Here is a 27,536-nt window from a genome sequence, read left to right on the forward strand (position 1 = left end):
GGTCACGACAGCAGCCCTACGCAGTTTAATCAAGCAGGCACTAGTCTGCACTGCGAAACCCAGAGCGCGCGCTGTCCTTAGAACAACTCTTTTGTCCCTAATAAAGGCAGTTTGATTGTCGGTCCCAAACCAATTTAACCTCATTTTGGATCAAGTCGCTTAAACTGCTAGGGCAGGCAGCCGTACCAGTTACTGGAGGAGAACCTCAGATGCTGAGGAAGACAGGAATTCATGTGGTGCAGGGAGCGATTCAGGTAGCACAGGACTAAGCCCTGCTTTGAAATCCACAACTGCTGAATAAAGGCTGTTTCTACCGCAGGAGCTATTTCCAGTTAAGAAGGCGTAATATCAGCCACTCGATGTTACTGTGTTAACAGCATCAATTCATGCCACATTAAAACACTTTCTTGGCACAATTTATTTTTCTGACCCAAACAAATAAGCCATTAGCAAGTCATTAACAATATTCTACCCTAAATTGTCAGTTTAACAGCCCTGTAAAAACATTTTTAGTTTAAAAACAAAAAGTGTGCATGCTGTTGATATTAAAACTGCAGTTACTCTTTCAGGAGTACCAGCTGTTTTGTTGCAAAGCATTTTCGACATACTAATCTGTACAGTAAAGACAAAAACTCAGTTGAAGGCAGTAGATGGCTGTGCTAGGTGCCACTCACAGCTCGGGAACAGCCGACTGTCTGAATTCCTTGTCCGCTTCCAGATACAACATTCAAGCCCTTTTGAGAGTTTGGTTCAGGCCGATCAGCACAGAGTAAGAAAGTATTGTACATTCGTCTCTAAGTTGAAGTGAACTGAACTGGTGTAATTTAGGCTCAATTCCAGATGCTCGGTTTCAAGCTACTTCTTGAATAATGCCTCTCAGCTTTTTCTTATGCGTGGTTTTTCATGTTCGCGATCACTGGCACTGCTTTTGGCCTTGCTACTCCACACGGATGAAAGCAAGGAGAACAAGTAAAGGAACAGAACAGGATCTTAAAATGAACAGCTTCTTGCCAAACCAGCAAGGATACCATTCCCCCTTGTCCCAGGCTCCATGGATATTTCTATCAGATTTTCATATTGTAAGCGCTTCTCGGGAAGAGAGAAAACTCTGGAACAGTGAGTATTTATTAGAATCTTTTTTGTTAAATAAAGAGGAGGAAAGAAAAAAAAAAAAAAAAAGAGTACTGCAGATTTAATTTCACATCTTGGCTATGCTCTGACAAAGGAGAAGTTACCGAATTCAGCAACTGCTTCTTGTCCCAAGCCAGGGATTAATTAATGCCCCTCCCAAAACTTGTACCTGTCCCAACCCACCCCCCAGCCCCAACCCTTCCCATTTTATTTCCCAACTAGACAACACTGTTGGCAAATCAAGACAGCATGAAAGTTACATCAATAAAAACAAAAACAAAAAAATAATGTGAATGAAGTGTGCCAACGCAGCAGGGGAACTACCCTAGTGAACGGCGTACTCCTCCGACTCGCAGTTCTGCTCGGGAGTCAGCTGTACCTTTCAGGGAGGGAGAGTTTAAACATTTTGAGCATGCTCCATGGTGCAATTGTGAGTGCTGCAGAACCACAGGACAAGAGACTGAACACCTGAATTTTCCCCCCAGGACTTCTTTTCAAGGACACGCATGGTTATCCAACCGAGGGTTCGTGCAGTTAACACTCAGTAAGTACAATCCGATGCTTTAGCACAAATTACAAGTATCCAGTTCAGCACAGTATAAGGCATGTGGACAAGAAGAGACATCAGCAGAACGCAGCAGGATCAGCAGAACAGCATTGGTGATCGACGCTCCAGTTTGTCAGACTTTGACCCCACTTTGAATCCCTGATTCCTACCACAGACAATGAAATTCAGTTTCTATCGTAGCGTTTCTGAGGCTATTTATTTTTGGCCAAGGGTTAAAAGACCATCTCCTTTTTGTTTCATTTTGATGTAAATGCAGAAACACTGGCGGAAGCTGTAGGAGAAGCAACGGAGCAGCAGGGATGTCTGCACGTGATCAAAACTCTGCCCTCAACTTCAAGTGTCACTGCACTAAATCGGGAGATACCGAAGGGGGAGTAAACTGGCCCAGCCACTAGCACTGTCACAGAATGTGTATTTTTTAAAAAAAAAAATAACAAAAGGCAAACAGATTAATTATGAACCCTTCTTTTCAGAAGCAGACCAGGATTAAAAAAATTCCCGCAAAATTAAAATGTTAGATTCTCCATCTAAAAAGTTTATACATATGCGCTGAAAGTGACCACCACACAGGTCTGAACAGCACCTTACAGTACAGACTAAGACTTGAGCTGATCTCACATTTGAAGTCTTTTAATTTAAAAAAAAAAAAAGTGGCTATGGCTGGGATGACACAAACGGGACAGTTCAGAACACAAGGCAGAGGCAAAGCTGGCAGCCTCGCTCACCAGGCCATGGAAGCGGTGTAACGGGAAAGGGGCACTTCATGCACAAAATGTATTTTACAAAATACATATCCAAAAAAAGCAAAAAAAAGCCAACAAAAAAAAAATCCCACCTTGCACTAAACTGCAGCACTCTTAACACTTGCTCTGCCACAGGCTGCTGCCCATGCCTTGTTTGATAGAGGAGGCATGTGAAAAAGGGGAGGGGGGAGGGAAATCCGTGTTTCAGTCTATTTTTCAAACTTTCTCTCATAGGGACGTCTTCAGTCATCTGATGTCAGACACGGAGCTCTCAGAGTATGTCGTGGTCATGACAGGAGTGCCGTTGTTTGCCAAACAACCTTGCCTCAAGGTTTCAAAATACGAGGCCTGCACTGGTTTATGATACTGCAGAACTTTTATGGCATCTTCTATCTTAAACCATTCCCTTTTCCTTCCTGTGGGTAAAAAGAAACATCAGTGGATGCAACAAAATGACGGTACCCGTTCTATGTTTAAACATTATTGCCGGTTAGCTTTCAACCATTCTCACATGCACTGATGCTGCAAGAATAATTTCACTGTGTAGCAAAGCATCAGTTCAAAAGACACTGGGAAATTTTCTCTCAGGATTCCCTGCTCTCGAGGGCCACCCACTCCCGACACCACACCGATGGCTCCTCTGTCCCCACAACAGACATCTGTTTTGGGCAGTGCATCCGCTGTCCAGACAAACCAGTCTTGCACTTACTAATTAAAAAAAAAAAACACAACCCAACACACATTTTGCTATTTCAGCAATTTCTGTTCAAGTCAGATACTCATTTTAAGACAATCCACAATGACACACACCAGCTATCACCCAATTTCCATCAATCTGCAAGTGAACCTCCATTTTTGGTGGACAGCACTCATTTCTTACTCTTTCTAGAAAACCTCTTCCACACACAGCCTGAGGAAAGCCAAGGTACAGGTGCTGCAGTGCTGTTGACAAACCTCACGCAGAACACCACATTCATTTTCCTTTGGCAATCTGATTTAAACGCTAAGATTTCAAAAGATAATGGGAAATGATTAATCTACACTGCCCACATATACTTTCTTCTAATCTTAAAATGCACAGCTCTTCGGGATCTTTGCTTGGTATCTTCAAGTGCCAGAATTCAATACAAAATTGCTGTAGAGGCAGCTGTACAGCTGAGTTGACTTCTCCTGAGCCACAGAGGTTACAAAAGCATCAATTTGACCACATTTTTTTTTTCCCAAGCAACCAAAGGACACACCACTGCAACTTTTCTCGACCACTCACAAGGATTCCAGCTCCCAGAGCAATGCTACGCTGATGTGTTCTGTGTGCATCAAACCAGTTAACGCTAGCAAGCACAAAGACCTTACCAATATTGACAGAGTCCTCCCAGTCTTCCAACACTTCCGTGACAATAAGTACGTAAACATATGTCCTGTGTTTCCTGTCCCGATTCTAGAAGGCAAAGGGAACAGAGCAACGACCAAGCTACCAAAAGGAGAAGAGGCAGGTAGGCACATGGCAACTACAAGTTGCAAACTGCCTCACTACAATGCTGCGGTGCTTTATGTGCAGCTTCTCTCATTTTATAGCTTGTTCTTGGCTATTAAAAATTGTTGCGACAGGTCTGAAAGCATTAATAGGGATTGCAGCCAAAAAGTCTAGTTCCTAATCTGTACGGCAGTATTTGGTGGATGAATATGCTTATAAACCAGTTTCTCAGCTGGAAACCACAGGAAAGATTTTTATCTGTTTCACACATCTCTGAAATGATGAAGAAAAAACTGTCAAAAGATCTGTGTCTGGTACCTGTTGACTGTCACATCTCACACCGCACACCTCACCACGTTGCAGAGGTCAGGCTGGCAACGGGTGATGGCAGGTGCTAAAAACCAAGGGCGAGCCACTGCTCCCCAGCTGGTGGGTGGCATGATTTGGCACAAGAAAGGTATGAAGGCACTGAGAATATTCACTGTTACATTGGCTTATCACCCCTGCTCTCAACTGAAGTGGAAATTGCAGATGATCAGTATCATTCATCTGCAGTGAGAAGACCAGCAAGCATTTTTATTTAAACAGGGAGTTTTAAGTTTTCCTTCAAACCAGCTATCTAGTTTATTTCACAACAAACTAGGGAGTGATTTTTACTCCAAGACAATTTTTCGCAGTGTCTGAAACTTACCTCAAAAATTCCCACTAATCTTCCTAATGTCCCTTTCACTCCAGCCTATGAAAAATTCAAAGAGAAAAAAAAACATGCTTTAACAACAGGTCAGTACATATTTCCTCATTTGTTGTGCAGGAGCAGTTCCTTTAGAACAGGAAGTAAATGCTGTAAAATTCTATTAATCTGAAAATAACATGTTCACAAGAAAAACAACACAAATGGATCACGAGCTCTAACCGTTCATGCATTCCTAGGATTTTTTCCTTCTTTTTCTACATTCAAACTATTTTAGATTCATTCTGGAGGGAAAAAAAAAATTATTTGGTGAGTTACTAATTGCATACCAAGATATGCTGAATGATCAGAATCTCCTCTAAAGGTTACTATAGTCTAAGCACGGATAAAATCTGCTTTGGGGTTTAGCAGTTTTACCTCTTTAAAGTTATAATTTAAGAAAATAACTTTGAAGTATGTATAAGACATCCACTTACACCATCAAAGCAACATGTCAGCTACCAGGTATTTCAGGGATGTCCTGCATACATTTGCAGCGAGCTAATATAAACATAAAATACTTTCAATGGTGTAATGTGGCCTCCGCAACAGGAACAAGACTATTTTTGACATAACACAAAACACAGATGTGCGTCGAAAGAAGACTTATGAATCAAGCACAGACACGAATCAAGAGAAGATCTAAGCCACAGTTTTGTCTTCTGCTTGAATACTACTGAGGATCTACCTACTTCATCTCACTCGCTGCCACTTTTTACGCATCCACTCACCACTCTGGCTCAGTCACTTTCTCAAAGCGCGACAGCTTCTCGCCTCTGCTCTCTGGGGCTTGCACCACGCACGAATGCAAAATGCCATCCCACTCTCCTGCCCTCAGACCCCCCTTTTTGCCCAATAATTTAAATATCCTTCTTTTTATGACTGTAAACGGTTGGAACTCAAGCGCTGCAGACAAGATGAGATTTTGCTCCATGACTTAGTTGGTCTGAAAAACCACACACAAGCTGGCACACAACCCAGCCACGTCTGGAAGGTAAATTCCGCCGCCGTCTCTGGCAGCTGGAACACATCCTAAACAGTTCAGCAAAACAGTGCCTCTGCTCTTGCAGACACGATACATAGATCTGATCATGTCAGGCTTTTAAAAAAAAAAAAAATGTTAGGGAGAGGGCAACTAAGTATTTAATGATAAGCCAAATTCTCTGTCCTGAGTTGCTGAGATATACCTTTTACCACTTGTTCAGCTACTAACCAGCTGCTGTACAGTCATATACTTTTAGAAAGGAAGAACTTTTATTAATTAAAATATTTTACTGGTTAAGTTCCCAGCCTACTAAACAAACGCACAGAGATACCAAACAATACAGCCAAAGCACACTCCCTGTTGCTTCTACCAACAGCTGATGGTAGAATTGCCCCAAGAGGAAATGATTTGTAGCTGCCCCTACTACAAGCATTCACAGAAATCTATAATTCGTTCTGTAACATGCTCCCTGACCTCTGCTTCTAGGAAGTAGCTTTTCCACTGAATCTTTTATATTGGTTTTGGATGCAAAACTTATTGTCTCATCAGTATTTCTGACATTCTGCTCACCCCATAGGTGGACCACTGACTACTAACCACAAGACTATTTCTGGAGTCAAATAGCAATTCCATGAAGGTCAATGTACGCATGTATGCGCACAGCAGCGTGGCTAAGACAGATAACCAGTTCCGACCTTTGCAGATGAGTGATTTTACCTCATCTGCAAAACTGCTGCTGCTAACCTGGACTAATCTCTCTCAGAAGTGAACTGGAATGCAAATACTTCAAATGCATTTCATTCAAAGACCTCCTTCGGCAGCCTCAAACGGTGAGCTTTACTTTTTTTTAAGAGACACAGCCATACCAATCAGGCAGCAATAACAGAGAGGAACACAAGGCTTCCACCTTCACAACATACATACGTACATAAATATACAACAAGGTGAAGTGTAATCAAATGTTGCAGGTAAATAACTGTCTTAAGCCAATTTTCTTCACTTATTCCTGGAGAAGGCTATTGAATTCCTGCTTTCCTTACTTACCTACAGAGGCACGGAATCAAAAGCCAGGGATGTTGCTGTGATGGTTTAGAGAACTCTCCAGCCCAACTAGAAACAAATTTATCTCCAGGCAGCTAGCCAGCCTGGAAACTAAGCATGAACACTGCACAGCCAGCCTCCCAAGCAGTTCATCCCCAGCTCTAAAACTGTGCTTGAAGTAACACAGGCAGGTGAGGAGCCCTTTCTTCTGTTCTGGTTAAACAGTGAGGCGATGGAAATAACACTCTGCCTGCAAACTAAGGTCATCCTTCTCCATTCTGCCTAGCCTTATTAACTCAAAAAGGCACAAAAAGTGATTCCAAGACAAACATGCACTATAGGAAAATCATGTTGGATTATCATTAGACAACTCAAAATTAAGTGCTAAGGTTTTCCTCATGCATGAATTTACCACATGTAGTACTAAATGATGACATAAATTAATGGTTTTTTTCAAATAAATATTGGGCTGATTTTATCAAGAGTCTTTACCAAAGACTGCAAAGCACATCAGCCATTGCGTCCTGGAGACCAATGGCATTCTCATCCTATCCTACTGGTATTGTGGATTTTAAAGACAACATACAGGACACCTAACACAGACCGACTGGATTATTCTACACCTATTCTTGATAAAGCACTTCATTCACACACAAACAGGAAAGTCATAGTCTCTGTACAATCATGTACTTCATTTAATGGAACAAACAAATGTGAAAGTGGAATTCACAGTCTCACACAAGTTTCCAACATAAAAGTTGCCCAAGACACTCGAGAAAATAATCTATAGCTGTTATCACTAACAAAGCAAGCTAGATAATGAGCAACAAAACTGCCAGGCTTCTCTTTGGGCAAGCTCCACACCTCTTGCTGTCCTATGGTCCAACCCCTCATCACCCTCCGACTCATCTTCACGGCAGGACAACGAGCATTTTCTTGGAAAGTTAAAAGCATAGTCACCGGCTCATCCAGGATTAAAGCTGGTTCTAAATCTTAATTTGCACCAGATGACTCAGGAATTTTCTCCTTGGTAGTAAATGGATTGAGAATCCTCCGCCCCCGTGGGCCACAGCCACAGCAGTCAGTGCCTGGCAGAGACAGCACAATGTATTTGGGCACATGTTCCCCCTCAAGCATCAGAAGTGCTGCACACAGAGCCCGTGCTGCACCCTCAAAATACACGCAGGTCCCAGGAGGACACTATTAAACATATATATTACGGGGTAGGAGAGCACCAGAACCAACTGTTCCATCTGCCAGTGTGAAAATAAAGCAAATCAATCCAACACCGGTATTCCCCAGGAAGAGACACACGCAGGTATAAAAAAGGACAGACAGAGCTTGTAAAGCGAGCTTCTTTTTTACTGCTCTGCAGATCCAAATCAGTTTGCAATGTCTGCGGTAGTCCTCACTGGAGGAAAAGACAGCTCTGGCAAGAGCCCATCAGTGTCACCGCAACAACCAGCTGCCCCAAACCAGCACACGACTTCAAACTGCTGCCGCACACCCAGAGGGGTGGGCTGGGCATTCAGGACAAGGAACAAAAATCTGGAGGAAATGAAGCTTTACTAGTTCTGCTGCTCATGGAACAACTTGTTTTAATAAAGAAAAATTACTGAAGACATCCAAGAACAGCAGGTTCAGGTTTCAAAGCTGAAAATAAGTTCGGGTCAGATGCAAAAAGCAGCCTGCAGCAACACCATCTGTTCCTAGGGACAGCTTTTATTTCCTTCCATCTGAGCTAAGGAAAATGTGGGTTGGAATTTCAGCTATTTTACTTTGCTCTATTAGGCTCAAAGCCTGCATCTACTACAGATTACTGCTAGGCAAGAGGACTGTGGTAAAACACCCAAATCTTTGCTCTAATACTTGCAGTACTGAAGGCAGCAAATCACACCCATGAAGACTGCTAGCTTAGACAAGTTCTAAAGACACCAATTACAGATCTGCTAGGCAAATTTTCTTGCTGTCTCTGTTGTGTCTCAGATACTTCCGTATCTTACTCATACTTCTTAATCTAATTCATCACTGCATTATAACCAACATACGCTTTTACATTTGTGAAATAGAAATGAAATACCATGACAGAGGGAAGAACACTCACCTTTATGAGGTCTGAGTACACAGGGTAACAGACAGTAGTGAACCTGCGCCACTATTTGCACTGAATATTACTACATCTAGGAAGAGTTCAACGCCATCATCTCAGTCATCCATCCATGGTCCTTGCAATAATTTAAAAAAACTCTACCTGTTTTAGTATTGAAAGATATCAATATTCATATTCTAAGGCACTAACAAAACACATGAAACAGAAACGACTATTTATAAAGCATGTTTAAGGGGGGGGAGAAGAAAAAAAAAAAGCGGTCTAGCAACCAGATCAAAGTACTACCATGATGGACACACTGATATTGGCATCAATTGCCTGTTTGATCACAGATCAAGAACAACTTATCTGGCTTTTGATTCCCATGAAGAAAGCACGACTAACACTCCCGTAATTTTATAGAACTTGACATTTACCAAGTATTTAAAGGTCAGGATATGAAAGATGCTATAAGTGCAAAACGAAATGCCTTCGGGTTTAACAGCTGAGTGTGGAGGCTTTTTTTCAAAGTCATTCTATAATAAGTATAATTTAAGACATCTATTTCTAAAACATGCTCTTCACCAGTTGCTCACACCCATAAAAACCCTTATTCCTAACACAAAATTAATTTTGGGGAGAGAATGCAAGAGTAAAACAATCCAAGAATGAAGAATCAAAAAACACACTACATTGACACGAACGACTATTTTAAAAGTGATCATTATTTTTCTAGCAGGGGAACCTTAGAACGTACCTTACACAGCTGTGTAAGGCTGACTACATAATTTTTCAACAATCTATCAGAAGTGGTTTTATTCTGAAAAGGCTGCATGCTTGTTTACTGCCACTTGGCCTAAAAACAACACCCAAGAACTCCAGTCACTTCAAATTTTATGCAGACAACAGCAAGCATGACAAGTGTTGGTACCTGTCTACTTCAATACTTCTGCCAGTAGAGATTAATACAGATAAGGACTATCGCAAATGAGGACAAGGACTTCTAACTCCAACTGGAACAGGGGGATCACAGGTTTCACTCAGAACCAACATTTCATTTTCAAAGTCTCCTAAAATTTTGAAAATCAGAAAAAGTGAAAAATCAGATTTCTTGATATGACAATCCTGCAATCACATGGATAAACTCAAACATCTGGTGAAATTAAAACAGTGAATGCAGAAGTTAAAAATCTTTTAAAAATATGCTTCCCTAAACTAAGCAAATGCATACCATGCAAAAAAGAATGAATTGAGAAAAACCAGCCTATTGTCATGTTTAAAGACCACAAGCAACTGAAAGGGTAATGAGTCCTTCCAGCTCTTCCAACTGTCTCTTATTAAAATGGAAATGGCATACCAAAGACAGTGAAAGAAAGCCCACAAGTTTCTTCCATAACTTTGAGCAGCATCTGAATCACCTTCTTTTAGAATAAAAACTAGTTTGTGTTCGTTGACACGGAGGAAACTGGATTCTCCCCCTTCCAACACCAGCAGCAGACTCTTACCTGCTCAGCTAACCTCATTTCCTTGCGGGTGACAGACACGCCTGTCCCACGAGAGGAGCAAAGACAGCCAACCTACTCAGAAATCAGCAGCAGCTACAACCTGAAAAAGTCTAGATTCACAGGAAAGGATGATCAAGGATTACCAGCTAGCACGCACGCCAGCTGCCCAACAAGCAGCCTCCTAAAATGCCTCCCCTGCCAAATGAACAGCGCAAGCTGGGAAACGGGGTGCACAGAAGTGCTTTACAGTGTTACAGCTGTAACATAACAAACACTCCCCTCCTGCACACACATTCCCCAGCAACATCTTACAGCAAACAGCTCGCTGAGCATAAGACAGTTGATGTATGTTATAATTTTGTGTGTGGATCATAAGCAGCGTACTGGAACACAAACCTATCTGAGGAAGGCCTCGCACACCTAAAAGCTTGCCTGCATTTTCCACCCGTGTCAGCTGGCCTCATCATTAGCTGCAGAAGCGCTCAAGTGCTTTTATACACGACAGGCTGTACTTCCGCAGATGGCTTTCAGGAAAGCCTTTATCGTAACAGCATTTGATATCTCCATTTCAGATTCCCAGCCGGCATTCACATCACACGCTACTAGGCATTGTGGAGGGTTGCTGTTGGGGTAATCCCGACGCTTTTGGAGCTCTGGGTGTTTACTGTTTGTCGAGCGGCATTCAAGCAGATAGGTGCTTCGCTGGGAATGACTCAACCCTGCCAGGCTGCCACAGTTTGAATTACACTCTCATTCGGCACCGGTCCACGTGAGCGAGGGAACACCAGCTGAGCGAGAGGGGATTATCTCAGCCAGCCCAAACCAGTTTCTTCACTGCAGACTGAGCCCATGCCAAGGCTTCCTTTCAGCCACCGAGCTGTCACGGAAAGAGAGCGACTCTTCCAAGGCGCTGCGCTGCCCGAGGAAGGGAGGGTCGATACAGATTTATTTTAAGGATTTGAAAGGCAAAGCCATGCATCTCCTGAATGAACCCTTGACTTCTGCATCAAATAACTTAATTATTAATAACGATGGGGTTGTAAAGCAGGAGTCTGCAGCTAAAAATATTGCTATTGTTCTGGTCAAACTCACTTTGGCTTGTAATGTGCTTGAAAGATCGCCGAGATACTAAAAAAGCAGGAGCTGTATTGCAAGCTGGAAATCAAATTTGCAAGCAGCAATCCTCAGTACTAGAGGGACCTGAAGTCATTACAAAAAAAAAACCAAAAAAACTTTGACAGTATAATCTTTCCTATCTTTCTGATAAACTGCTAGATTATAAAAACACGCAAAGAGAAACACACAACTAGGGAACTGCCACATTAGATTAGTCGAGAGGCCCAAATATTCAGCATTTCGTTAGACAGCAGCGGGTACTTCCGAATACTTCAGAGAAAAACCTCCATACACCAGACAATTAAATAAAGCAACTACTGGAGAAGCTTCCTCCCAAGTCCCATCAATTAGCTCTTGATTTCTGCTCTGCAGCACGAAGATTTATAACCCTCTTGAAAGCTTTTTTAATCCTGCCTTATATAACTGTGAACCTACTTGGTCATCCATATATAATCATTTAATCGTTTCTGAAACCAAGCCTCTCTCCAATTTCATAATATGCAGAAGTGAGTTCTAATGACATGTTCTACACATGACATAGTCAGCTCCCATTTGCTGGCTTTAAATTCCTTAAGAAGAATAAAACTGTTCTTCCAGCTTTTGAGAAAAATATGCCTTCTCCACACAAAGCATCAATCTATTTGATCCCCTTTCTGAAATGGCTTAAAGTAAAAAACAAAAAACGTGAACACATTAGGAATTATTGCTTGTAACTTTCACAACCAATTTCTCTTATTCACATAACACTCACATATCACACCAAAACACACTGAGGTTCCTATATTTGGAGCATCTTTAGTGGCTCGTAAGGTCTTACTTCTACCCTCTACTCAAATATTAGACAGCTTCACAAAAGCACAGCTGTTTTTTGAAGTTTTCTTAAGAAACTGTTCTTCACATGGAGAAAACAGAATGGAGAGTATCATTGTATGTACTGAAATTACTATAGCTTAATATTATTTATTTTCAGTTAAAGGTATCAGGCAAGGAAAAGTTCATTCAAACTGAGAACTTTAATGACATTCCTATGTTGTCTCTATTTAGGACTCTGGTTTTCCTCCCACGCATGATGTGCATATCACAGTGACCCTATATTACTCTTCACCTTAAGGGAAACCAGCAAGAGTGATAAAACCAGGTTCCCAGAGCCTTGGCTAACAACAAGCAATGAAGCTCCACGAGCTCCCGTTCTTGTCAAGCACTCACCTCTTCACAGACTTCTCGCACAGCGGCCACGTTGGGCTCCTCCTCGGGCTCCATGCCACCCCCAGGAACAATCCATCGATCAGGGTGACGACTACTGCTAACCAGCAGCACCTGCGGAGAGTAGAGTACAGCTGAGGGGCAAACTCAAGGCAACACTCCTTTTCAGAGCCCTGCTGAAGAGGAGAAGTTGTCTTAGCATCTCTCACACCTCCAAACATGACCAATCCAGCTCGAGTTCCCAAAAATACTCCACTTTTTCCAAGACGATTTCCTTAGCGCCTTTCAGGCAGCTGTGCAAACTACGTTATCAATGACACCCAGGCACTCCAACTCTACAAATTATTTCAACCATCACCTTCTCAATGCTCCAACATGTCGCAGAATAAATTACGCCCCTCCATACCAAAACAGCAACCTGCTCTTTGATACAGCATCACAATACTCTCAGTGTAAGAGTTCACTGCAGTACCCAAAGTCACTACATAGTCTGGACAGTTGGAGATACACATCATACAGCAACATCAGATGGCACAGAAGCTGCTCAGCACCTTCACCCTTTGCACAAGTAGCTTGATTTAACTTTATTGGTACCTTTGGCCTTGGTTGCCTCTGCAGTTACACCAATGACACATACAAGTCAAAGTCAAGTAACTGTCCGCTAAGATATTTACGTGCAATTGTTCTAAAAAGGATTTTCAGCTTCCCTGTCTGCCTCTTCTTTTGCAGCAGGTACCGAAGAGTTCAGCTCCAGAGCCAGCACTTAGTTACTTTGGGTTTAGACAAGGCTGTTCAATGAAATCTAAGCAAAATATAAACCTAAATTAAACCACTTTAAAACCCTATGAAAAGGTTGCATAGGCAGACTGACTTTTTTGAATCAGGAAGGTGGTTCAACCATGTTCATCCTTTTTCACAGGAGTAATTTTTCACAAGCATGCTTTGTGGCACTTTTTCTTGAAACACGTTTTACTCCAGTCTAATTCTGCTCTGCACAAGTTCAGGTTTTGTTTTGTTCTCTTCTAAAAACAAAAAAGCTAATTAACAACCTCAACTGCCTAAAAATTTTCCCATAGAACATCGAGACACTGTGCTTATTAAATCTACTTGCAATACATTCATAAGCAGAGATGGAAACTAAAACCCAAAATAATACTGTTTTTCAGCTCTCTAAACGAAGCTTTTTCATTAGAGTCATCATGCTATACTTCATCATTTCACTGGCACAAAGCTTAGAGCCAAAGCGACTTGCTCCAGAAACTTTCCAACATACCAGTCCAATTAGGTTATAGGCCAGCTGTAACAATTTTGATCAGACATTTCAAAATTCAACTGTGCAGGACACTAAAATCCCAGGCTTTACTGCATAAATGTTGATTTACCAGTAGGATATGAAGAGATTTGCACTAATTATCAAGAGGAAATCTACCTACAGAATTCAAAATTAAACTCCTGAAACAAAACCAAGCGTAAATATTTCCAGGATTTCCCAGTTCTTTTTATCTTTTGAAAATTCTCATCTGCCAAATGACCACCTTGCAAAGTGATTTGTCATTTTCCAGGGCCACACAGACCACAACAGCTCAGCACAGGGAAAAGAGGGGGGCCAAGAACACCCTTGGGTGAGGAGACAAGGGTCTGCTGTGCGGGTCCAAAGCACAGCTCTCAAACCAGGAGTCGCAAAGCTTAAAGCAGAAACTGAAGAGGGGTCACAACAACCATTTTGGCAACTGCTGGTCTAACCTTTCCTAAGTCTGGAACTAAAGTCAGTGTTCTCAAGTGTCAGCACTCCTCTAACCAGCCATTTTCTGTGGATCCTACCAATAATAATGTCTCAAAGGTTCCTCTTCTTGCTTCAGTCAGAACCCACACCTTAGTCCTGCAAGGCAGGAAGAAACATCAACAACCCCATTCAAATCCCTGAGCGCCCCCCAATCTGTCTATTGAATTAAGGCAATTGCAATGCATACCAGAAAGGAATTAAGCTGAATTACCTTAATTCTGCAGTTTCCTAATGGAGATGCTTACCACCTGAGCCGTCTTCTGGCTTAGGTTGCAGTGCAACACCATTTATTTTATAGTAACCTCCCACGGTGTTTGGCCTTCTTCAAGAAGAAGACAGAATTCCTTTCCCCGAAATATCCAATCCATATCACATGTGATCAGTAAACCAGGCCTAAACAGGGAATGTAAACTTCTTTCATCCTCAGAGCCTCCAAGGCTCGGGACAGTGGCTGGGCACCAGGGGCTGGGGCTGCAAGGCCATCACCAGCAGCCACCACTGGTTTGCCAACATCTGGCTGCTGCAGGCTCAGCACACACCACGCTCCGCCGGCCTGTGCCTCTTACCACCGTATCTTCTCCTGCTACGCTACAGGACTTTTACTTCGTCCTGACTCATTATCAGCACTGTACACAGAGGAGCTTGGACTGAAATTCCTAACTTCAGGTCAGCACGTGATTCTGAGGACAAAGTTAAAAGAAAACTAACGGACATTTCAAGCATATGTTTTCTTGCCAGGTAAGGAATTCTGCATCATCTTTGCCACTTCCGATTTCAATGCAGAGTCCCAGGTCGGGGGGGGGCGTAATTTAAAAAGCTGCAGAAACAGATCTTTGCAACTCAGCACAGCACACTTCATGGCATTGAACTCCTGCCACCTTCCACTTGGGAGAAAAAGTATCTGCTAAGAAAATCCCTGTACAAAGTCTCCTACAGGAAAGCCTGCTGGACTGCTCAGACTAAGACAATGCTTTAGCAGCGCACTAGTAGGAACTTTTAGGTGTAAACAACAGTTTTAGGCAAAGTAAATTAACTTCAGCTGCTCTGGCAGTTGAGAGTTTTCTGAATAGAATTAACATGAACAACCCTCGCTGGGAAGGAAAAACCTGTCATTCTCACACTTTTATGTAATCAGACTATTTCCTGTTTAATAAAAAGGAAATCCCATCAAGGGAGAGCAGGAAACATGCCCTACAAGGTCATTCTTTTAAAACAACTTTAAACAGGATATTGCTACCAATGAGCTCTCCCAAGACAAAGGGGCCTCCTTCAAAACCAGGGTGAGACACAGTCGTGTTTTAAAAAAAACCCACACATCTAAAAAAAGTTCTGTATCCCAATACATGCAACACATTCAAAGGGATCAAGTAAAAAGGTCAGTATAACCCAAATCCATATTTTCACAAGACCACCTCATTCAAACATTTTACAAACTGCCCCAAAGCCAGAAAAAATGAGATCTGCTCAAAAACCACGTCTCTGAAAACCATTAATACTTGGGAGGCACAGCCCGAATGCTGTTTCCAAGATAAGAAATGCATTCCCCAGCACAAACCTTTTGCCCCGGAGGGCTGGATGGCTGAACATAAAATACCCAGGGAAGCGAAGATACCAGCTGAGCAGGTTGCAGAAGAGAGGTGTAACAGTTTGTATTTCTGCTGTAACAAGGTCAGAAGTATTTTCTAAGTTTCAGAACAAACGTGATACAGCATAACATTAACTTACACGAAAAAGCCAAGACAGGGAACAGCAACTATACCTTAATTTTACAACATAACATGACAAAAATGTTATTCAATTGCTCAGTTGTATTGGAAAATACTCAGTCTAACTGAATTCTATAAAATACAGAGTAAAGGTTTGGTTTTTTTTAAAGGACCACTTGGTAGTTTCTATGACCCCAACACCTAAATTTTTTTTAACTTCTTTATCACATAAAACATTCTTTTGAACATATACTAAAGAAGATATTTTAGTCAAAATAGTCCTTACAAATCTACCAAAACCAACTTATTTTATTTTTTTAAATCAGGACAAAACACAAAGGAAGGCTGACATTTCCACTTTATTCTTGCCAGGCAACTGTGTTTAAGATGGCAACTGAGACTCTTGGCCTACTAGAGATTTTGGGGGCAGATTTCGGAGCCAAGTGTTGCAGTCTTTGTGGAAAAGCACTTGCAGGTATCACATCACACAGCCCAGTTCTGTGTTCCAGCATTTGAAAGACAATTATGTCGTTTCAAAGCAGGGAAGTGAGCAATGCAAGCCTCTCTGGCAACGCACAAGGCAGCCCTGAAGTAGCTCTCACACACTATCAATGAAATAAGAGAAAAGTTAGAAAAATAAGCAAAGTTTGAAGTCTACAGCAGGGACTCCTAAACAGTGCTACACTCTAGCCCTGGTGGTAAGCAACCTTCAAAGCAGCATGCAATCAAACTAACAAACAAACCCCAAATAAATCCAGAGCAGTCTACCAACTTTACCCCCCCCGGGAGACAGGAAACATACGGAGACATCTAAGGCTGCCTGGACCTGCCACACGCGGAGCTGGGAGCTCCATGGGAAAAGGGGAAAAGAGCTTGTCACCAGGATAAACCTGGGAGTCCCTGATACACAATGCTGACCTTAAAATAACCTCATTACATATAAATCTGTTGTGTTCACATCAGTTTTTTCTTCTCCCCCCCAAAATAGCAGTGCTCTGCAAAACAAAAGCTGGGCAACCAAAAGAAGGCAGAGAATTAATTCCCAGTTAACAGAGCAGAGATTGAGGGATTCCCAGGTTCTTTTACGTTGTGGTGGATTTAAACAACAACCACCACCACCCATAAATAAAACAGGAGCAGCTACACCGTAAGGCATACAGTTCCTAGAAAGCGGCTCCACAGCAGCACTACAGCAAAGTCGAAAAGGGCCACAGCATTATTAGAAGGTGGGCTACAACGTTATTAGAAAATGAGCTGTGAACCTTCCAGGCATCCAGCAAAAGACAGTCCTACCCCCACGCGCCAGGCTAAGGACAATCAGGCTGGCAGACGTAATGAGAAACAGCACACGAGATATTAAATATGTGGGTTTTGGCCCAGCCAGCATTCTGCTGCCAGAAGCCAATGTACAGCTACTGGCTACTGAAACAGCCTTTGCACTTTCTTTCAGGTTTTCTATCAATATTAAGCCACAAAATTATGTATTTCGCATAGGGACTAAAGCACATACCTCCCCACATTTAGACTCATTTCACACTTTAGCATTATTTATCAGAACACAGATTGCAAGAACACACCACATCTCCTCCACACGCTGTAGTGAGCCTGGTGGAGAAGATGGCTGACCTCAATGATTTTCGCCTGTACAATCTGCCTTTGTTTGAAAGTTTCAATTTAATAAGAGTCTCTGTATTCAGGAGTTCAGAGCTTAGCTAGCAACTCTCCAATGTGCCCTACGACCAGGCAGGGTATTGTAGCCGGGGCAGCTCTGTGTCCAGCATAATAAAGACCTTTTATGCTTTACTCAAAGTTAACAAATGTTCTTACAATCCCAACAGATTATTGTTACTGTACTTAATGCTTTTATATCTGATAAAACGTGGATCTCAGTTCGACCACATCACACCACCTTTAAACACTAAGAACAGCACATGCTGACAAATGGAGTCCAAGAGGAGCAGGAGGGAAAAGAGACACTGTAGTTAAAGTCATGCAAAAATTAATCGAATTTCACCAGCAGAAACACGGCCTCGATCACACTACAACAAACCACACATTTTGCCAAACTACTAACACAGGACGGTCTAAACACGCGCCAAGGCTTACAGGAGGGCTTCTCCCACCCCCTTGCTATTCAGGGCACATTACGAAGTGAGCATATTGTCGTAACAAGTCCAGCCTGTGGTCAGCAAGGCTACAGCTGGCTTTGAACATGACAATGTCTTTAGCTAAGACAAGAATACACACAACCTCAACAGCCAGCGACAGAAACCCTCTGCTGACCACAACAGCATGTCCTTGCAGGAGGATTGCTGCTCCTCAACAGCCCACATTTCCTTTGACAAGTGTTATTTCCACTCCTGCACCTTGCTCGGTGGCATAATGCAATTTAACCTACGAAGCAGTACCTAGAAACTGGAGGCAGGAAATTAATGACAGAAAGCTAAACAGGGAAGTAATTCGCACTACAGAACTTGACAAAGTAAAGCACAAGTCTTGAAAAAGGAGTAAGAGGTGAACTGGAAGCAGTTCAAGTCATTTCCAGCGCTTGGATCGCACCTACGGTACTATAACCATGGAGGAAAAAATAAAGAAAATGCTGTTGGTTCTTGGGCTGCTTCTTAGAATAACAATAATAAACCAGCACGTACTGCACTGCTACTCTGCCTTCAAAATACCAAGGGTCATATTACTGTTACTACAGGTTTCTTGTGACTTTAGAGTGAGTGCTTACTCTTACCGCAGAACACCACAATCAGGAGTCCTCTCCCGCCATCAAAATTATGGTTTAGATAACCACAAAAATTATCTGCAACATGCCTTTCACAGCAGGGACAGGACAGAGAAAACAGCCGAAACGCCTGAACCAGCAGCCGCTTGTTTCAGGAGCGAAGGGCTGATAAGGAGGCACTCCCAGTGAAAGACCCCAAACCCGATAACCTATTTCTGCCTGTCAAAACCAGTTTGTTGACCACTCGGAACTTACACAGCTCATCCAGGCAGACTCTTTCCAGAAGGAACGCTAGCTTTTAAACTGCCTTTTTTTCTTTTTCCTAAGGGGGAGGGAAAAAAAGAAGTGGAGTATTTTGGTATTTTACACAGACCAAATGACTCTGCATGGCAGCAGTTGCATGTGTATACACTTACTGTTTTGATTAACAAGTCCTATTCATAAAATAAAGCATGCAAAAACCCTACAGCCATGAAAACTCTTGAGAAGCTTTTCAAATATAAGTAGTTAATTCTACCCATAACATAAATATATGCTATTTACACAAGAAAAAGTAACCACCCAAGTCAGTACAAATTAAAACAACATTCAAACCATCTGAAGCATCTTAAAAAAAGAAAAAAAAAAAATCTACCCAGTAGGTAATTGCATCCCTCCGAATTTCATATGCTAACGTGAAATTTCCGAGAACAAAGAGTTAGTGTGCATTATCCGCTGCACAACAAAGATAGCTACAGAGACACAAATTCTGACACAAATGCGGACAAAATTTGAGAGATCCTTCACTAGTCCATGCAGTCTCTCAGCCGGACTGAAAAAGAACTACTATTTAAAGAAACTGAGTACCTGCTTCCCAGTTGCTGGATAGTACATACAGCATCTCAACACTGATATTTACTATTCGTAAGGTAGATAGAGGAGCTTCTTCATTTTGTTCTATCCAGTATTTCTGGGTGAACCCATCACAGAAGTAAACCAGGATAACTTTCCTTCTTTAAAAAAAAATAAGGATAAAATTCAAGCACATGATCATTTTCCTTAGACTGAGAAGGGAAAGAGCTTTCTTTCCAGACCTTAAGACACCATCCATGGAAAGATTAGGTGCTTTGGCAGTGGTCCCAGCTGGGTACACCCCCCAACTGCCTGTACCTGCATCCACGCTTCGGTCGCGTCTCTGAAGGGTGTTGAGATGAACCAAGCCAGGGAACCGACCATGAGGTTTTTAAAAAAAAAAAAAAAAAAAAAAAAAAAGAGAAAAGAAAGAAAAAAAAAAGAGAGGGACAGGACACACAGAGTGAGGAGAGAAAGGTAGGAAAACCAGCTACAGCCTCTGGTCAGGCAATAAACGAATGACAAAAGGGATTTCACAGAAGCGTTATGCAGAGAAAAAACAGTGGCCACCGTTACTGGGTCCTTCTCAGCAAACCTAGGGCTGGAGTACGCTCTCTCCTCTTTCCATATCCATCACTGTCACCGAGCTGCTGCAGAACAAAACTGACTCAATTCTTCAGTTTCACACCAGCTTACAGAGCTTCCAGTAAATTAAGTGAAAATTTAACAATTTTCATTCTTTTGTAGTTTGGGACCATGGATTTCCTTGTAAAATCGTTTATGAAAGCTTTCTTTATGAAAAGGCTAGAAAACACTTTTTAAGATGAAAGCTAGGTTGTGCAGAGGTTTATATTCTTGCTCTTGGAGAAAACTAGCGGAGAGGGACAGGAGAAGCACAGGCAAGAGAACTATTTCTGAACTGGCCTATACCCTACTGGAGACGTGGTAATGTGTTAGCAACAGACAGGGAGAACCTTACTTGGTTTCAACCACAACCCTTCTGTGTAGCTGAAGGGAACGTACAGAGTCAAGCCAAGCCGTCAGAACAGAGATTCTAAGACCATATTCCACGGGAAGTATGATGATCATAGGATGGCGGGCTCCCTTTATGTCCCAACAGTGAAGCACTCCAAGTGTTTTTAGCTATTATTACTTTTAGATTGAAGCAAACGCACAAAGGGTGGCCCAGGAATACAGCGCGATCATCAACACAGTCTACAGTTAAAATTCGAGAACTGTTGTATTGCATCATAGCTTGGTTTAAAACTGACCCAAGAGAAGCAAGAAGAAAAAGGTTAGTTTGCATTCAAATTACTTTCCTCAACTGAGGCTCTTGTGGGGCTACATAAACGTAGCTTTTGGTGACGGTACTGGCTTGGCGTGCTCTGAGAGCGGCAGAGCCAGGGCGCTCACCGGACGCTGTGTGAAAGTTCTGTTTTCTCATCTCAATTTAGACTTCATTCACAATTAAGAAAAGACGACCAATCTGGGATCCTAGTTTTTCCAAAGCATTTCCTTCAAAAAGTCTTTAAAAATACCAGTTGTTAATGAGCAGCTTGTCCTTTCACCAGATACAATGCAGGCGTGCTTAAACCTGTAGCGACACCAGCGTGGGACTTAAAGCCAAAGGGTTCCTTTTTATTTCTCTTAAAATATAACACAGAGATGCTGCCATTGAGCAGGATTCCATCTGCTTCGTAATAGTAAGATGTTAGTGAAACTTTCTGGAACATTTCCTCATTGAAACAGCTGGTCTACACAAAAAATATTTGTGTTATTTAAAAATAACACTATAATAGCAAAATTGAGAAGCACTGACATCACAAGCAATAAACTGAGTGGTTTCAGAGAGAACACAAGGCTTGGGATCTCTTGATGCGCACACTCTCCTTCCCCACTTTTGCAGAAGCAGCAAATATCAAGGGAGTTTACTCCATTAGAAAAGATGAAAATAGCAGAGTCCTGGCGTTCGGTTGCCAAAAGGTCCTTTGAAGTCTGCTCACACTCTCTTTGAATTAATCCTGTTGATTCCCCCCTTCCTCTTGCCCAAAGAGACATCACTCTGCGGTGGCTTACTGTTTATGAAACAACACAGATATAGATTTTCTTTTATTCCCCGCCACACAGCCCAATTAAGAAAAGTATTTTTTGCTCCATTTGAGATTCATGCTTAAATGAATTCGCCCTGTGCTGCTTTTAAAGGAGTTTGTAACAAAGACATCTTTTCAGCCAACATTTGGTCTTCCAAAAACGTTCTAGTGCTTCTTTCATGTCCAAAAGTAGTAGCTTCCAAACGCAATACAGAGAAAATGTGCAACCTCAAGCAGCATAAGGAAAAAATAAATCACTTAAAAACTAAAAAAGAAACAAAGTATTATTATGTTAAGACTCTTCATTCGTAAATTTAATGCCTAATCAGAGACACACTGTTCGAGCAATCTCCGTTGATTACTAAGATTTTAAAGAAAATTAAAATCAATGAACTGAAGAGTTAGGGGGTAAACACCTAAAAAGAAAAAAGCAGATTCCTCTTACAAAGTAAAAAATTTTTTCTTATTTGTCCTTGTTCACCAACAAAATTACTTAATTCAGCAACTAATCAGGGGTTCAAAAAGGGAGAAAACTTGGGATTTTTTTTAAATTCGTAGCGGGAAATGAAGAAGAAATGCAAGAGCTAAGATCTACTTCTTAAGTGCTTAAAAGAAACAGTAACCAGAAACAGCCAGTCCTAGTAAAAAAAAATACTTTAACACAACAAGTTTAAATTATTTTTCAAAACATGTTTGTTTTTTCTTTTCTTTTTAAACACTAAGCTTTTAATAGATCTTTAACTAACATACTTGGGTTCTTTCTCCCCTCCCTGGAGAGGTCTTTTAAATAGATCTAAATTTCCATTTAAATAGACATAATCAATAATAAAATGTCAGAAGCAGAAAACAAAGTACTATCCTCCAAGGGAAAAAGAAAAACAAGAAATCTTTCACAGGCATGTTAAACCATATAATTAAACGTGTACAGATAACACCTTTCTTGTTATCAAAAAAGCGCAAGAAGTAGTAAGATCAGACAAGTAGACTTCTTTCAAATTAAAGCTTAAATAAATGGCAACAAATGAAAATTAACCTAAGAAATACTTAGAAATCAATAAAAATCAAGGTTTCCTGCTTGCTGGTTTCAATAATCGATCGAAGCATAATTTAACTGCTTCTAGGCCCTTCGACTAAGGTCAAGAGCAGCATCTGTGACAGGAGTCCACCCTGGTGTCTCTGTGTTTAGCATGGTGTGGCTCGATAATAGCTTTCCTAACAGTGTTTGTTGACCAAGTCCACTTCACGACCGGCTCTTGCAGTAGGTATGCCATAGATGAGAACACAGGACGCAGTTTCAGGTCTGCATTAAATACATAGGTACCGTAAATAAATCCGGTGTTTGAGAGGCTGTGTGATGTCCTCAGGACGCCAATTCAAAATAAAACAAAACTGTCATTCATTGCTCCGCTGTTTCATGGCTCACTTACAAAAAAGCACACACATGCACGTACTTGAGGAAATCAATGTACATCCCACACTGCATCATCTACAAAGCAATTAGTGCTCCTTAGTGTGTCACAGACCGGGACAACACACTGCCTGGTTTTACCAAGGAGACCAGAGACAAGGCCAAACACTAACAGTGACCAAAGTTCAAGCGAGAGACTCTGGTGTGAGAACCTCTATTGCCCTGATACACAAAAAGTTTTCCAGCGCTTCACCTGCAGCCTTCGTAACTGACCTGTGGGCATGACAAGGCACTATCAGCACAGGGAGACAGCCACCTCAACTCCTGCTTTTTGAACCGGAAACAGATTTTTCTACTCTAGGTGTCATCTAGAAACTAAAGCCTGAAATTGTACCAGTTTTAATCAAATTAGATTTTTCAATCCACTGAAAGTTGTTGCAAACCACAACACAGACACATGGCTTTAAAGCCCAATCTTAAACAAACCTACCCAGCAAGACATTTCTCACAAGTTAGCACGCCTCTAGAATGAGTTTACTTTTCCTTCTTCAACCATCTTGGGTCCGTACTGTGAAACTGCCATGTTAACGAACCTTTGTGTCACCAACACCATAAGAGCTCTGGACACCAGTTCCCACCAGCCAGAAGATGTAACAGACCACTGCCGTGGGGTAAGCTGGACACTGCAAACCGAGGCATTGTAAAATAAAGACTAACAACCAGTCAAAGCCTGATTGCATCAGGTGGCTGCTAAAATTACACTTCTATCTTCAACCACGCTGTAATGAAACACAGTCAAGCATCTAACTCTTGAGAAGAATTGCCACACTTGCCTCTACAAATTGTGTAAAATCGCAGCGGGAAACTCACATCCCTTCAACCACCCATGCTGATTAGCCCCTGTATCATTACACAATACGATTACGTTCTTCTTCGTGGTTAGTTCAAAGTATAATAAATTTCCTGAAAGTCAGTGGAAAGGACCAGCTACAATGAACACTTCACCAAAACATCTTGTTTTCATTTCAGACCATTTATGCTTGAAATGTTGACACTCTTCACCATGACAGCACAGATACAAAGGGTTTGTCAAGCCTCCTTCACCATGTTAAATAATAACTGAACGTTATGCTAATTTACTTTCCTCCAGTGAACTGTCTGCATTCCCTTCCGATTTCCTGTAGCTACAAATATGATAATCAGGAGAACAAAGACTTTAGCACAGCCACTCAGGAACCAGTAAACGAAATGAAGTACGCCTGACTCCAGAAGAAGCAGAGAAAGACCTGCAGCCGAGCTTGCCCAGAGCACCCCAAGCCCACGTTAAGCAGATATTAAAAAAGAATCTTGAAAAATTGCACATCTTAGTAAAGTTTCTCTTTTTAACTTCACGGACAATACAACCACTTCGCGACACGGCTGTTCTTAAACTAACCAATCTACCTTTAATGCCCACTTCCTCCCAAGCCTCTCTGGACAGCAACTTCTGGCACTCCATCAGCCCCCTTTTATCCCAGTTTCTTTTTATAAATCCAAGGTCAGGTTTCCTCTCCCATCTCATGTGATGTGCTGGACTGAAGTTCTGCCAGCGTGGTCGGGTCCGCTCAACTGCCAAATCCCATCCCGTGCCACAACTCTCCTCACCAGACCGTTCCACCACCCCACGAGCATTTCATTTTGGGCGTTTTTCTCACGTTTAGCGGAGAGAAATAAAAGACGGGGGAGAAACACCAACTTGCCCAGCGATGCTTAATTGCACCTAGGGAAAAAAAAGAAAAAAAAAAAAAAAAAATCCCCCTGCAACCAAGTCACACCCGGGCGGTCCCGGGGCCGGCACGGGGGTCCCCGGCCTCACCCCGACCCCTGCCCCCGGGGGTGGGGGGGTGTCCGTGCCCCGGCCCGCCGCGGTCCCCCGGCCCTCACCTCCTCCTCGCTCTCGCTGCGGAAGCAGAGGCAGGCCGCCCGCTTCTTGTAGCCGTCCCCATCGTAGGTGCGCGTCTGGTTGGACTTGAGCTTCATCATCCTCCGCTCCAAGGGGGCGGCCGGGGGCGGGGGACAGGCTGGAGGCCGGCGGAGCCCGCGGCCTAGAGGGCGGGGGCGCCGGGGAAGGACCCGCCGGGGCTCCCGTGAGGGGCGGGCGGGGAAGGACGGGGGGGACGGAGGGGGGCCGCCTCCCCGCGACAGTCTCTTTCTCGGTCTCGCTCTGTCTCCCGCAGGCCGGGAGCCGCCCGCTACGCGCTGCCGCCTTTCGCCCGCCTCATCCCTCCCTTCACTTCCAGCCGCTCCGCCGCCGCTGCCACAGCTCGGGCCACCGACGACGACGACGACCGCGACGCCATCTTGGAGCACGCTACGCAAACGGCGTAGAGCCGCCCGACAGGGGAGGCGGCGGCCGCCCCGTGCCGCTTCACGGCGCGCCCGCCACGCAGACGGCGCAGTCCGGCTTCCAGAATCGCTCCCCCCCCCGCCGCGCCGACGGCGCCACCACGCCTCCGCCTCACCGCGAACCCTCTGCACCAGCGGCGCGGCGCAGGCCGCCTTCGAGAATACGGCGGCTGTTCGTAAGCCGCCAGGCGGCTGCGTGCTGGGGCGCCTTGGCAGTTACGCAAAAAGCGCCGGGGCAGAGCCGGCCCCCGCCGCGCACATGGCTCCGCTTTGACAGCGGCTCTACGCAAAGCGCGCAGACGCCGGGCAGGGAAGAATGCCCATTTTGCGCAAGGCGGGGGGGGGGAGGCCTTACGCCAGTGGCGGAGCGCGGTTGCGGGGGTCCTATTGTACCCCGCGGGCGGGAGCGGAACAAGGCGGGGGCACGGCGGGGCAGGCCCTGCACCCCGGGGCGGGGGGGTCCTCTGCAAGGCGGGTGGCCTCGGCCCGGGGGGCACCAGCACCGAGCCACTCAGGGGGTGCACTTGCAGCCCCCCCCCCACTGCTGCAGACGCTCCTTGCTTCCCACGGGCCTCTCGTGGGCGTTTTTAGGCTTCAGCCTCAGGGCAGGAGTCCACCGGGCAGCCTGCGAGCCCCAAAACTGCACCCCACGAGGGGCCAATGCCAGCATCGCCCCCCTGCAAAGACCCCGGCACGCAGGGCTGGGTGCGTTTGCACAGCAGCCGCAGCAGACAGGTGCCACCGTACACCCCAGCCCCGATTTCGGGTGCTCCCCGGGAGGAAAACCCCGGCACAGGGTTGAGCGCTTCTCTGAGCAGCATTTGCCCAGCACTGGCTTGGCTCCAGCAGCCTGGTCTCCACTCCACAACAGGAGACAGCTGAAAACAGAGAGTGCGGCAAGAGGCCGTTAACATCTTCAGACCCCAGACAGGGGTGGAATAAAAGCTCGTTGCAGGGTGTGGGTCCTACTAGAGAGCATCCAGCAAGGAGACAGCGCTAGCAGCCATGCCTCTCGCAGCCCCTCCAGCAGCTCAGGTTGCTGAATGCTAAAAAGCTTTGCGAGGACGAGATCCATTCTCTGCCCCACAGAGCTCCCAGCCCAGGCTGGGAGGACTGGTGGGTCAGGAGACGAGGATGAGATTAAAGATGTGTGGGTAACACTTGCCTGGTGGAAGAGTCTATTTGGACCGAGGTTCTTCACCCCAAAACAAAAGCAATTTTTACTCGCTTGTTTGCATCTCCCCTGTAAATCTTCCCTTGAATGAGTCAAATGTTCTTTCAGAAGAAAATACTTAGCGTTTCATACCAACTGCCCCACGCTGAAATACTCCAAGTGATTTGCAATAGTTGCCTCATTTTGCACGAAGCTAAACGTTTTGCTGAACACAACACTGCTTCCCAAACAGAACGACTGCTATAAATGCACAGTAGCAAGTGTAAAGCTTACTGCTGCATTACAGGATAAAATAAGCAGAAACTTGAACAAAAAGCCCCAGTAGACCTGGACAGCCCAGGAGCTCATTAGTAAAGCTGGAAAAAAAGAGCTTCTTTAATGCACATTCCCTTTAAAAACTGGGCTGTAAAGTGCCTGCTGCCTAATCCAGTCACCAGCATTCAGCAGGTCAGTCTGGATTAGGCTGAGCTACATCGTAACCTCCAAACTTCAACCAAGGCAGAGGGATCAGTTCAGAGATGTGAAACACCAAGTCCCTCCCCACAGCGCTAACTCCCTCAGAAATAAATAAAACTAATCTCACGCCCACCACTTCCCTCACCCCAAACTCGGACTGGAACGAACTCCTGTCCCCCTCCCTGGGCCAGCGTCCGGAACTTCTGTGGTATTAAGGCTGCCCTGAACCAGATACCCTTTACCAGGGTACAGAAACCCATTTCCAATTAGCATCATCCCGTTATTAGTTGGCGGGTGACATCTACTGGCAGGCTGCACACTGCAGGGGACCCCGGCTGCGCCCCCCCCCCCCGCCAGCCCCAGCTCCGCTCAGCCCCCGACAGCAGG

General features: G+C 43.9%; 1 protein-coding gene across 2 annotated transcripts; it reads right to left on the bottom strand.

The window, feature by feature from the left end:
• Positions 1-400: 400 nt before the first annotated feature.
• Positions 401-25,651, bottom strand: NUDT3 (nudix hydrolase 3). 2 transcript variants are annotated; one of them, XM_075443274.1, is made up of 6 exons: positions 25,058-25,384; positions 24,829-24,893; positions 12,589-12,699; positions 4,608-4,652; positions 3,796-3,880; positions 401-2,858 (listed from the first exon to the last, which is right to left on the bottom strand). In XM_075443274.1, exons 3-6 carry the CDS (start codon positions 12,640-12,642, stop codon positions 2,689-2,691), a joined length of 354 nt encoding a protein of 117 aa, XP_075299389.1. In that variant the 5' UTR covers positions 12,643-12,699; positions 24,829-24,893; positions 25,058-25,384; the 3' UTR covers positions 401-2,688. The 2 variants fall into 2 exon arrangements, with proteins under 2 accessions (XP_075299389.1, XP_075299388.1); XM_075443273.1 differs by lacking the exon at positions 24,829-24,893 and having other exon boundaries at positions 25,058-25,651.
• Between the last annotated feature and the right edge of the window lie 1,885 nt (positions 25,652-27,536).

Source organism: Opisthocomus hoazin, chromosome 25 (assembly GCF_030867145.1).
Source record: "Opisthocomus hoazin isolate bOpiHoa1 chromosome 25, bOpiHoa1.hap1, whole genome shotgun sequence".
In the NCBI taxonomy this organism is placed as follows: Eukaryota; Metazoa; Chordata; class Aves; order Opisthocomiformes; family Opisthocomidae; genus Opisthocomus; species Opisthocomus hoazin.